This window comes from Fundulus heteroclitus, unplaced genomic scaffold, assembly GCF_011125445.2.
Source record: "Fundulus heteroclitus isolate FHET01 unplaced genomic scaffold, MU-UCD_Fhet_4.1 scaffold_57, whole genome shotgun sequence".
In the NCBI taxonomy this organism is placed as follows: Eukaryota; Metazoa; Chordata; class Actinopteri; order Cyprinodontiformes; family Fundulidae; genus Fundulus; species Fundulus heteroclitus.
In genome coordinates this window covers 963642-977525 of record NW_023397000.1, presented here as the reverse complement: position 1 = coordinate 977525, position 13884 = coordinate 963642, and the positions used below count along the sequence as shown (strand labels likewise).

At 45.6% G+C, this 13884-nt stretch overlaps 1 protein-coding gene across 1 annotated transcript in view; it reads right to left on the bottom strand.

Annotated features, from left to right (window-relative positions):
• Positions 1–13514, bottom strand: part of dok4 (docking protein 4) — a 118099-nt gene extending 104585 nt beyond the window's left edge. The window contains exon 1 of the mRNA XM_036133064.1: positions 12494–13514. Within this exon, the coding sequence (XP_035988957.1) occupies positions 12494–12559 (66 nt within the window). The 5' untranslated portion in view covers positions 12560–13514. The remainder of the gene's footprint in view (positions 1–12493) is intronic.
• Positions 13515–13884: the final 370 nt, after the last annotated feature.

Here is a 13884-nt window from a genome sequence, read left to right as displayed (position 1 = left end):
CACATCCCCCACTCTTTTGTAACGTGAGGCTGATTTCTGCGATTTACCATCGCATGCAGTATGATAGTGGCATGCTGGATAATCGGGAGGACCTAAACAGGAGGACTGGGCCATCTCCCGATGGAAATCATCCCCTCGTCCCAGACTGCGGTCTGGGACATTGACAGCAACTTAGGTCAAGGTGACTATATATAGAGATTTTGAGTGGCTTTTATTTTGAAATTCCACATCAGATGTATATGAAATTTATTGAGCAACATTTGGAGGTGTTCTCCTGTCAGGCTAAAGTGACAGTTTCCACTGAAACATATGGGTTAGTAGCAACATTGACAGCAACTTAGGTCAAAGTGACTATATATAGAGAGAGAGATTTTGAGTGGGTTTTATTTTGAAATTCCACATCAGATCTGGATGAAATTTGTTGAGCAACGTCTGGAGGTGTTCTACTGTCAGGCTTAAGTATCAGTATCCACTGAAAATGTAAGGCTTAGTAGCAACATTGAAAGCAACTTAGGTCAAAGGGACTATATATAGAGAGATTTTGAGAGGCCTTTATTTTGAAATTCCACATCAGATCTCAATTAAATTTGTTGAGCAACATTTGGAGGTGTTCTACTGTCAGACCAAAGTGACAGTATCCACTGAAAGGTTCTGAAGGGTATTTATTTTGAAATTCCACATCATGTAGATGGACTTTGATGAGTAACATCTAGAGATCATCATCTGTCATCTGTAAGTGAAAGTAGTCACCTGTTTTAAAAAGGGTGACAAATATATATTTCCATAATCACCAGCAGACCTGAATATCCATCCATCCATCCATTTTCTGAACCGTTTAATCCCTCATGGGGTCGCGGGGGTTGCTGGTGCCTATCTCCAGCGTTCACCGGGCAAGAGGCGGGGTACACCCTAGACAGGTCGCCAGTCTGTGGCAGGGCAACACAGAGACAAGCAACCATTCACGAACACACTCACACCTAAGGACAATTTAGAGAAGCCAATTAACCTAACAGTCATGTTTTTGGACTGTGGAAGGAAGGAGTAACCAGAGAGAATCCACGCATGCACAGGGAGAACATGCAAACTCCATGCAGAAATACCCAGGGTTGGATTTGAACCCTGAACCTTCTTGCTGTAAGGCAACAGTGCTACCCACTGCACTTGAATAATAAAAAAAATATTACATAAAGCAGTAAAATAATATTTCAACTAGCTGAAGTCAATATGTGTAAAACTTAAAAATAAACTAGGTCGATATGCCCCAAACATATTGCTTTTATTTCGAAAAGTAGTCTCAAATTTTCCAAATATGGTTGTAGTCAGACAGAGTGAAGTCAACTTAGTAGAGCCGCATATCATTACCGCAGCCAACCCTTTTACTCAATGGGTAGCGCGGTTGCCTTGCAGCAAGAAGGTCCTGGGTTCGAGTCCTTTCTGCATGGAGTTTGCAGGTTCTCCCTGTGCATGTGTGGGTTCTCTCTTGGTACTCCGGCATCCTCCCACATCCAAAAACATGATTATTAGGTTAATTGGCCTCTCTAAATTCTCCTTAGGTGTGAGGTTGTGCGAGAATGGTTGTTTGTTCTGTTTTTCTCTGTGTTGTCTCTGCGATAGACTGGCGACCTGTCCAGGGTGTACCCCGCTTCTCGCCCGTTGACAGCTGGAGATAGGCACCAGCACCCTTCGCAACCCCAATAGGGATAGGTGTGTAGGAAAATGGATTATTGGATGGATTAAACACTTTTCCATGGTTTCCTTTTTTCACCTCCGCAATATTTCCAACAATAGAAATATTCGCTGTTTTATGTTACTGAGTTAATGCTGATAACAATGGGTCTGGGCACCCCTTCTTTATGTATTTTTGAAAGTCCATATATGCATGGAATGGCGTCGCCTGGGTACAGCTGATAGTTGTGTATGTGGTCCAATGCAGTGAGGACTGCTCAGCACAGGAGGGCCAGAAGCTTGGGGCAAGATTCAGCAATCCACTTGCATCTGAAGAACAAAGGGCGCTCTTTTGACAACAATGATGTCCAAATTTTGGACAGGGAGAACAGATGGTTTGAAAGAGGGGTGAAAGAAGCTATCTTGGTCAAATAAGAAAAGCCATCACTAAACAGAGGGGGAGTATTGCACTTCCAACTCCACAGTGTTTACAGCTCAGTCCTCCAACACATTTGAAGGAGATTACATCAGCAGTCTCATCATCATTTAGGTGACCAATTGGTCCACTCGCGACGCAAGTCCATTAGACTTAGGATGGGACACCATGTCTAAAAAACAGCTGTGCACCAACTGCAGGTTGCTCACGTGCCAACAACCAGAATTGACAAAGACTCCTGGATAGGTGTTGAAACGTTTTCAGAAAGAACTGAACGAAAGTCCGGTTACTGCCTATTTAAGCCCGTTTGCTGTTGCGATGACCCAGATAACTGAGAATTTACACAGGCACATACAGAGGAAGCACTAGTTACTAAATATGCAGCATTTTTATTTTCTCTACAGGCACATTTTATGAGCGGAAATGGGCAGGTGGTTTTATTATATTGACCAAGCAGACTTTAATGAAGATTCATGATTTGTGATACACACTGAATATATCTGAACAGAACAAAGCACACTAAATCCTACAAATTTACTTGTGATCCTAGTTACATTTAACTACAGTTAACTAGTAGCTTGGTTAGCATTTCTTGCATACAGTCATTTTCAATAAATTCAAATATGTATTCTGATGGGGCTTGTTAGTCAGATTAAAAATTCCTCTTGAAAATAATCTTCATAGCCCCATTTCCACTAAAAGCCCCAGACTTTGATGCCCCAGGGTATGTTATAATGGTAAAAGGAAGCCTTGGGAATTTAAATATGTGTTTTCCATTATTACAGACCATTAATCAGCCTAATGACAAATGGGGAAGTTGTGAAGAAAACTGCACTTCACCTTCAGTTCAGTGTGTGGCTATAATAAGAAAGCAAAGGCCTGCAATCAAAGCCCAACTAAAGCTGTATCCTTTAGTTGGGCTAAAGGTAGTGGTTAGTGTCAGGACTCAGTCAGCAGGGCCGTGCAGCTTGCTGCTGGCTCTGCTGCCTCCATTCTCTCCACAGGTGTTCGTGGTTAACGGGTGGGCGGAGTGCACACTTCAGCAGCACCGGGCCGCACTATAAGAACCGTGCTCGAACAGAGGGAGGATGCCAGAGTGTTACCTTGTCGCAGTATGCCTAAAGGCCAGAAACCTCCACCTGAGCTTCAGACCCGTGAGTTTTTCGATCCCCGTTTTTGGATCTAATCCTTGTTTCCTGTGTTTTCTCCAGTGCACTCGTGTCTTTGGAACCCTTCTCTCGTGTGACTCTGCGCTGTGAAGACCAGGCTCCCGAATCCACATCCGCTCAGATTCTGCTCTGGCGATCTCCTCCTCAAGACTCCCTTGGTGGTACCAAGTTGGGCGCGAGCTTCCCCTCCCCGGATTCACCCTTCTGATTCCTTCCTCTGTTCATTCCGGATCCCTGGACCCGCCGGTGCTGCTCGGACCCCATCCGCCTCCGCCCACAGTTCTCCCAGACGCCTGTCACTACATCCGCAGGCCGGGCTGAGTCCACACCACTACCTCCTCGGTTCGGTTCCCGTGCTCTGTGGTAAGCTTACGATTCCCCGTAACGTTACCGTAGCTTCTCCCTCAATTAACCGTGTCTTCCTCTCCTTCAGACTGACCCTGTCTCCAGACTTTGGTTACCCGCTGCTCCCCGAACTGCGGCGACAGATCTTCCTCGTGATCCCGCGTTTCTGTTAAATAAAACTCTTGAGATCTGACCTGTTTCCCCTGAGTGTTTCTGCATGTGGGCCAAACATATAAAGCCGAACATGACAGAAGAACACTCTGGCCAAACAGACTCGGCAGAGACACTCGGTAGGGCGTATACAGCTCAACAGGATCAGATCCGAGGGTTAGAATCCTCGATGTTGGGGTTGCAGAGTCAGATGCAGGGTTTTGCGGCCCAGCTTAACCAGCTAACCGGTATGCTAAATGCTAGCCTCCAGCCTACTCCGTCCGAGCCTCCTAACCCCTCCCCCGAGGCCGCGTCAGCTATGACGTCAGATCATGTCCCCGGAACCCCCTCGCTCACTCCGGAGAAGTACTCCGGCGAGGCGGGTGATTGTCAGGGTTTTTTGTTCCAGTGCTCCCTAGCTTTCAATAATTCACCACAAACCTTCACTCTTGACCACTCTAAGATCTCTTTTGTGCTGCGGCTGTTAACGGGCCGAGCACAAATTGTCCCTAATTGTCAACAGTTCTGCTGCACATTTAACGAGTTCATAGCTGAGTTTAAGACGGTCTTTGCAGCCGAATCAGACGAGGCACAGGATTCACAGCGGCTCCTGACTCTTAGACAACGGGGCAGACGGGTAGCAGACTTTGCCATAGAGTTTCGTACCGTGGCGGCTGTGACGGGCTGGGAGGAGCGCGCTTTAAGATCTGTCTTTCTCCAGGCTCTCGATGAGTCCCTAAAGGACGAGCTGGCTCGAGTAGAGCAACCCGCCACCTTAAATGAATACATCGCGTTGGCGGTGCGCTTAGACAATCGCTTACGGGCGCGCGGTAGGAGCCGCCCCGAGAGATTGTCGGTGTTCCGGCCGGCTCCAACCGAGCGGACCCCTCTCAGACCCGCTGCAGCGCCTCCCTCCCCGCCGGAACCCATGCAGTTGGGTCGGCTTAGGCTGTCTGATGATGAGCAGCAGAAACGCATGAGCGCGAAGCTCTGCCTTTATTGTGCTTCTCCCGCTCACTTTATTAAGGAGTGTCCAGATCAGCTAAAAGATCAGGTCCGTCGGTTCTAGCGGAGAAACCGGCGGACCAGCCTAAGTTTACGTTTTCTTCTCCTCCGCGTCTTTGCCTGCAAGCGGCGATTGTGTCTGTCGGAGACACGTTTAAGTTATCCGCCCTAGTGGATTCAGGGTGTGATTTTAATTTAATCGAGCATTCGTTTGTCCTCCAGGCTAAGCTGGAGACAGTTCCTTTAAGTTCACCTCTCCAGATTTCTGCCCTGGACGGCGGGGTTCTCCCGTGTATAACCCACAGAACGAATCCCCTTGAACTTGTGGTGTCCGGTAATCATAGAGAACGGATCTCTTTCTTAGTTTTTCCCGTTAAACACGCCCCCGTTGTCCTGGGGTTTCCTTGGTTACAGCATCATAATCCGCACATCAATTGGGCGGAGTGACGGGTGGAGACCTGGTTGCCTGGGTGTCACGCCACCTGTCTACAGTGAGCTGTTCCCTCGTCACAGGCTTGCACACAGCCTGTTCCTCAGCTTGACTCTGAGGTTTTAAAACTAGTGCCCGAGTGCTATCACGACCTCAGGCAAGTTTTTTGCAAGACCCAAGCTAGTTCGCTTCCGCCCCATCGCCCCTACGATTGTGCGATCGACCTCTTGCCTGGTGCTCCGTTGCCGTCTAGCCGCCTTTACAATATTTCTCAGGGGGAGCGTCAGGCCCTGGAGAAATATATTAAGGAGTCTTTAGCTGCTGGACTAATCCGTGCCTCATCTTCACCTCTAGGGGCAGGGTTTTTCTTCGTTTCTAAGAAGGATGGTTCCCTTCGCCCATGTATTGGTTATCGGGGTTTAAACGCCATAACGGTGAAGAACAAGTATCCCCTCCCCCTCCTCTCATCCGCCCTCGAACCGGTTCAGTCTGCGACCATCTTCACTAAGCTAGACTTGCGTAATGCTTACCACTTAGTGCGGGTCCGCCGGGGAGATGAGTGGAAGACTGCTTTTAAGACGCCACTCAGACACTTCGAGTACCAGGTTATGCCGTTCGGCCTGTGCAATGCCCCAGCAGTGTTTCAGGCCCTGGTGAATGATGTCCTCCGAGATAACCTGAATATATTCGAGTTTGTGTACCTGGATGACATTCTCATTTATTCCCAAGACCCAACAGAACACCGTCAACATGTCCGTGCAGTTCTCCAACGCCTCCTGGAAAACAAGTTATTTGTCAAAGCAGAGAAATGCGAGTTTCACAAGCCCTCTGTCTCGTTTCTCGGACTCATCCTAGAAGGGGGGCGGGTTCGATCTGACCCAAAAAGATCAAGGTGGTCCTTGACTGGCCGGTGCCCAAGACCAGAAGAGAGTTATAACGATTCCTAGGGTTCGCCAACTTCTACAGACGCTTCATCAGGGGGTACAGTCAGATCGCCGCCCCTCTCCACGCCCTCACTTCCGTCAAGACCTCTTACTCATGGAACTCTGAAGCTGACTCTGCGTTCTCTGCCCTAAAGACAAGGTTCTCTCAAGCACCCATTCTGATCCACCCAGACCCCAAGAAGCAGTTTGTTGTGGAGATAGACGCCTCTGATAGAGGGGTGGGCGCAGTTCTGTCTCAGAACTCTGACCAAGACCAGAAACTACATCCCTGCGCCTTCTTCTCCAGACGTCTGTCCCCGGCGGAGAGGAATTATGATGTCGGGGATCGTGAGCTACTAGCCATCAAGCTCGCCTTGGAGGAGTGGCGTCACTGGCTAGAGGGGTCCGAGCAGCCCGTACTCATTTGGACAGACCACAAGAACCTGGCCTACATCCAGACGGCAAGACGGTTGAACCCCAGACAGGCCCGCTGGTCCCTTTTCTTTTCCCGCTTCAATCTGTCCATTTCCTATCGCCCCGGTTCTAAGAACCTAAAACCCGACGCCCTGTCCCACATGTTTTCACCCCCTGACTCCGTGAAGGAACCAGCAACCATCCTCCCCTCGTCATGTGTGTGCGGAGCCCTCCAGTGGGAGGTTCAGGACCTTATTTCCCGAGCCCAACAGTCAGAGCCTGACCCGGGTACTGGCCCCCCCAATCGAACCTATGTTCCCTCTTCTGCCAGGTCCCGGGTCATCCAATGGGCTCACGCGCAGAAGTTCTCCGCTCACCCTGGCATCCATCGCACCCGAGTGTTCCTTTCCCGTCGGTTCTGGTGGCCTACTATGTCCCGTGATGTCAGACAATTTGTCCTCTCGTGTCCCGTGTGTGCCAAAAACAAGACCTCAAACCGACCCCCGGCAGGTCTCCTCCAGCCCTTACCTGTCCCTGAGCGCCCCTGGTCCCATATCGCTCTGGATTTTGTCACCGGTCTCCCCTCGTCACAAGGCATGACCACCATACTCACCGTTATTGACCGGTTCTCTAAGGCCTGCCACCTCATTCCCCTCAGAAGACTCCCCTCAGCTCTCCAAACGGCCCAGCTCCTGGTTAAACACGTATTCCGCCTGCATGGTATACCTCAGGAGATTCTGTCTGACCGTGGTCCTCAGTTCATCTCGCGGGTGTGGAAGGAGTTCGTTGTGGCCCTTGGGGCCCGGTATACACTAACCTCCGGTTATCACCCGCAGACCAACGGTCAGACAGAACGAATGAACCAGGAGCTGGAGACCGCCCTCCGCTGTCTCACCTCCAATAATCCCTCAGACTGGAATAAATATCTCTCATGGATTGAGTACGCCCACAACAGCCACGTTTCCACTGCCGCCAGACTATCCCCTTTTGAGATCTCCTTAGGTTATCAGCCCCCGTTACTCCCAGAGGACAACCGACAGATCCCCTCAGTTCAAGAACACATTAAGCGCAGTAAGGACTTCTGGAACCAGACCATTCAAGCCCTCAATCGCACCACCGAACAGAACCGCCGATTCGCTGACCGCAAACGAGTCCCAGCCCCCAGTTACCACCCCGGCCAGCGAGTCTGGCTTTCCACCAGGGACCTTCCCTCCCGAGCCGCCTCCCGCAAGCTGTCTCCACACTTCACTGGTCCTTACGAGATTGTCTCCATTGTCAGCCCCACCTCTGTCCGTCTGCGTCTCCCGTCTCACTCCCGCGTCCACCCTACCTTCCATGTGTCCCAGATCAAGCCCGTTACCTCCAGTCCTCTGTGCCCTCCGGCCGAACCCCCTCCACCCACCCAGGACCACCACGGACGCCAAATCCAACGGATCATGGCCTCCCGTCCACGAGGTAGAGGTTTCCAATACCTCGTGGACTGGGTTGGCCGCGGTCCTGAGGATAGGTCCTGGCTACCCGGCTCCTCCATTCCTGACCGTTTCCTCATTGACTCCTTTCTCTCCTCCCTTCCCTCCACTTCCTCTTCTGGGTCGCCAGGAGGTGACCCTTGAGGGGGGGGGGTGGTGTCAGGACTCAGTCAGCAGGGCCGTGCAGCTTGCTGCTGGCTCTGCTGCCTCCATTCTCTCCACAGGTGTTCGTGGTTAACGGGTGGGCGGAGTGCACACACCTGCAGACACTTCAGCAGCACCGGGCCGCACTATAAGAACCGTGCTCGAACAGAGGGAGGATGCCAGAGTGTTACCTTGTCGCAGTATGCCTAAAGGCCAGAAACTTCCACCTGAGCTTCAGACCCGTGAGTTTTTCGATCAACGTTTTTGGATCTAATCCTTGTTTCCTGTGTTTTCTCCAGTGCACTCGTGTCTTTGGAACCCTTCTCTCGTGTGACTCTGCGCTGTGAAGACCAGGCTCCCGAATCCACAACCGCTCAGATTCTGCTCTGGCGATCTCCTCCTCAAGACTCCCTTGGTGGTACCAAGTTGGGCGCGAGCTTCCCCTCCCCGGATTCACCCTGGTCACCTCGGACTCTTCTAGTTCCTTCCTCTGTTCATTCCGGATCCCTGGACCCGCCGGTGCTGCTCGGACCCCATCCGCCTCCGCCCACAGTTCTCCCGGACGCCTGTCACTACATCCGCAGGCCGGGCTGAGTCCACACCACTACCTCCTCGATTCGGTTCCCGTGCTCTGTGGTAAGCTTACGATTCCCCGTAACGTTACCGTAGCTTCTCCCTCAATTAACCGTGTCTTCCTCTCCTTCAGACTGACCCTGTCTCCAGACTTTGGTTACCCACTGCTCCCCGATCTGCGGCGACAGATCTTCCTCGTGATCCCGCGTTTCTGTTAAATAAAACTCTTGAGATCTGACCTGTTTCCCCTGAGTGTTTCTGCATGTGGGCCAAACATTTAAAGCCGAACATGACAGTTAGTAGGACAGAATTTATGGAATTATTATGTTCTCAAATGAGTAGCTTTACTTAATTTTGCAACATACGTCTTTAACTAAAGTCCCACAAAACTTAAATTACCCATGTAAATTTGAATCGAAATGTGCCCTGGGCTTTTGAAAGCCCCAATGTTTAGAAAAGCAATTTTTCAAAAGCTTTCTGCAAGCAATGGAAAAGCACCTTCTTAAGCAGATGATAAACATGTTTTATTAAGCCCACATATTAGTGTCAAAACAGTTTTTTATTGGTCTGTTGTAATAAATATTCTAGTCCTCAATTTTGTTTAGTTGTGAGCAGAAAATCATCATAATTAATAGAAATAAAGGCTTGAAACCATCATTGTGTAGAATTTATTTATATAACATTTCTTAAACATTATTTATTAAACATAATTTATAAAAAGGCTGAACTCCTTTCTTAATAAAAATAATTTATTGAATGAGCACCAGTACGGCTTCAGGAACAACTGCTCCACAACTTTAGCTGTGATGGAGTTTGTGGAGCATATTGCTGCAGCAGTGTACCAAAAACTTAATACCGTAGGTGCGTTTATTGACTTATGTAAAGCATTTGATACTATTGACCATGAACGACTATCAGGTAAATGTAAACTGTATGGCCTACGGGTGGTTACATATCAGTGGTTTAAAAGTTATCTAAGTAATAGATTGCAATATGAACAAATCAATAACACAAAGTCACAAACAGGCATAGTAAAATGTGGTCTTCCCCAAGGCTCAGTCCTAGGACCTAAATTATTTATACTTTATTTAAATTATATTTTTGCAGTATCCAGTATTTTAAAGTTTATAATGTTTGCTGATGATACAAATCTATTTTTTTCTGGGAAAAATTTGGATGAAATAATAAAAACGATAGAAAAAGAGTTAGCTGAGTTGAAAACATGGTTTGATTATAATAAATTGTCTTTAAATGAAGGGAAAACTAAATTTATGGTATTCTCTGGTAATCAGGTTCATAACGATGTAAAGTTATGCATAAATGGAGTTGAAATTGAAAGAGTTTATGAGACAAAATTTTTAGGGATTATTATAGACAATAAATTTAGTTGGAAGCCTCACATAGAATATATTAAACAATGAAATGAAACAATCAGAATATTGTTTAAAATAAAAGATTTAATAAATATCAAAGGCCTGCATATTATATATTCCTCCTTGGTCATGCCTTATTTGTCTTATTGTTCAGAAGTATGGGGAATTGCAAATAAAACAATTATTGATAAGTTAGTTAAGTTGCAAAAAAAGCTATAAGGCTTATTAATAAGGTGGGATACCGTGAACCAACTGATAAACTCTTCATTCAAAGCAACACATTAAAATTCAAAGACATTGTTTATATAAAAATACTGGAAATAATGTATAAAGCAGTGAACAAAAGTCTTCCTTCTGGTATTCAGAAATTATTTAAGTTAAGAGAGAATAAATATAATTTGCGAGGTTTGTTTATATTTGAATGTGCAAAAGAGAAGAGCCAGATAAAGTCTAGATGTGTTTCAGTTATTGGTGTAAAACTGTGCAATGAATTGAATGATGATTTAAGGTTATGTCCTTTCTTGGTGAATTTTAAAAGGGCTTTAAAATTTAAAATGATAAAATACTGTGTTATGTAGATTTCAATATTTATATATGTAGCTACTGTAAAGAACCTGGTAGGTTGTTAAGGTCGTAAGTATAAAACAGGGTATGCAATAATAAGCTTTCCTTCAGCCTATTCCTTTTTTTTGGTAAATTGTGGGTTTGTTTGTTTATCGTTGTTGTTTTTTTTACTGTTTCCTGTGTTTAATGTTTGATAATTTACTAAAAATAAAGTGAAAGAAAGAAGAAAGAAATAACATTTCATTAAGTGAATTAAGTCAAAGAAATAACTTTTCCTGCTAACTGGATAACTCTATATGTATTTTTACAGGGATGAAAAACAACTAAGTGAACTGAACTATAGTACGGCTTAAAAATCTTTAGAATACTTAATTCCACATTCAGGATTTAAATTTTTTTATTACAAATAAACACAAATATAAGTCTGTTTAAAAAAATTAAATAAGATATGTAAAAACTATTGCAAGTTTATATTAAATAAATGAGACGTTTATTGGAAGAAATATAAATACAAATAACAAGCAAACTATACAAAATCAAGATTCAATACAAGCAATACTCTAAGGCAGTGGTTACCAAAGTGGGCCGCCCGCTATTTTACAGAAATGGGCAGGATAAATAACCAATTTTGAGAGGTTATTTAAAATATATATATTGATGGCAATGTTGAATTCAATGACAGTAAAATATACTGTTAAACTTAAAATTATACTTTAAAATGGGTAGTTTTGTGATTTAAAGAAGATTGCAGTTTATTTTATTGTTACATATTTTACTGCAGTTGACTTTGTTCAGCTGTCGAAAAGCTTGGTTGGAACGGGGCATGGAAACTGTCTTTTAAATCACAGGGGGACCACCAAGAAAAGTTTGGGAACCACTGACCTAAGGCTACTTTCACTCTGCAGGGAAATGTGACCAAATTTTTATCCTTCTGCCCATATAGAATAGAATTCAACTTTATTGTCATTGCACTGTCACAAGTACAAAGCAACAAAATGTGGTTTCTCTGCTTTTAACCCATCCCCTTGGGGAGCAGGGGGCTGCCACTGTGCGGCGCCCTGGGAGCAATCTGGGGTTAAGGGTCTTGCTCAGGGACCCAGAGTGCAGGCAGTGGGGATCGAACCGGGTACTTGCATCCTTCTCTGAGTGCAAGCGCACTGCTCTAACCACTAGGCCAGCACTCCCCTACTAATATTATGTGACCCATATATGTTTTTTTTCATGGCAGTGTGAACGACCTTTTCATCCAAAAAAAAAAAAAAAGAAATTAGATTTCTGCCACTTTGATACGTAGTACTAATTTGGATATGCATTGGACATTTTTCAAAAGGTCCGCAGTCTGAACAGGCATGTCACATTTTATCCATCTTTTACATCACTATCCTGGATCTCACTACACATCCACACACAGTAGTAGCAGTTAGCGGTCCATAAAAGACCACTGTTAATAGATGTGCCGCTTTGTTCTTAGCTTACTTCTTCTTGCTGTGATGTGGTCTTAATGTCAGCTCCCATTGCTCAATAGCTTTCTAATAATAGCAAGAGATGCCATCGGTATCTGCGTTTTATCTTTTCAGTGTTATATGAAACTTTAATACCTCTAGAATTGCATTCAGCATTGCTTCCTTAAAACAGCGCTGCTGTGTGAGGTCTCCTGGTATCTGCACTTGCGGGTCGCATTGGGGTCTTGAACCATTCAGACAGAAGTATGAATGGCTACCTCAAAAAATAAAATAGAATTGAGTATAATGACCTGCAAGGTGAACAAAGCCTTAGTAGCATTCCCTTCAGATATGACATGATGAAATATTAGTGGAGTTAAAACACACAAACCCCCAGCTTCCGGCTCCGCATTCGTACATAGCCCTGTTTGATGATGTCCATGAAGTTGGAGGCCATCCTTCAAGGGTAGAGAACTTGCTGGCAGCAACTGGGGAGGATGTGGGGGGACTTATCCAGATGTTCCTCCTGTCCTTCAAGCAGGCAACTATTTCTCCTTAGCTTTAAGCTTCAGTTAGGTTTGTGTTCTTTAGGTTATCCTTTTCCACTTTCTCTTACTTCCGTTGGCCTTTGCTTCTTCCCCTTCACTGAATCCCCACAATTATTTCTCCTACCACTCTTTCCCCAAGCTTCTTTTTGCTCTCCAGACAGGTCCTTTTCATATCCCTATGTAGAACGCTGCATCCCAATCCTTGGTGAAAAAAATGGAAAGAAAAATATAAAAAAATATTAATTAAACTATTCAGTCCAATATTCATGTTACTGGCACACTACATTACAAACAGCCGTGCAGGATGGCTTGCTTAATGCAAAGGCCTGTAATGCACCAAAGGTAGAACCTGATAATTCAGCTGAGACATAAAGAGCAGTTTTAAAGATTTATTTAAGCAGCAGGTGTAGAGAGACTGGAAACTGGCTGGAATGCACTCAGGAACCACTAAAAGGAGAGAGGAAAGGTTAGTAGCTGTATGATCCAGTGGTTAATTGTGCACAAAGAATAGAGGCCACTAACCTTTCTTGAATCTGGTTTGCGACAGAATCTAAGCAGTAGGTCCAGGAGGCTTGCAGATTGTATTCTTTGAGGCTGTGTTTTTGAGAGGTGTGTAACTGAGCTGGGGAAATCCAGGGAACAGTCCAAATTCATGCAAAGGAGATCAGAGACAAGCTGAGGTACCAGAGGGTGAGACAGAGTGGGAATCCAGAAGCGGTCCGAGGTCTATTTCCAGCAATGCACACACTCAGACAAGGGTAACCAGGGGATCAGGCAGAGAGACTAGGTCAGAGGTACTTGTGATGGTTCGGTGTCCAGTAGTGATGGGTCCGGCAACACCAATGCGTCAAGCTCATAGAGCAAAACCCATACACATTAAATACGTAGACGCGTCATAGGGCGCAGGTTTGTACGTTAACGTCACCGCCATATTGTATGTGGCAGAAAGTAGTGAACATCTATGTTCCCTGTATATATGTTTTAAGTATTTAGATAGAAAGATATAGATGGAGCTTACATATAAAAAATATATAGAGATTAATTGATAGAGATTGGCAGCCAGATTGGCTTTTGATCGATGTTTTGATCGATAGATTTTGAAGTATTCTAAATAAATTCACCCCCCCCCCTCCCCCTCTTCTGCTTTGCTATGTCTTGTCTTTCTGAGTACTTTCTTCATATCATCCGAACTCTGAAAACCATGGATCTGGTAAGCTGGTCTCTCAATAAAATT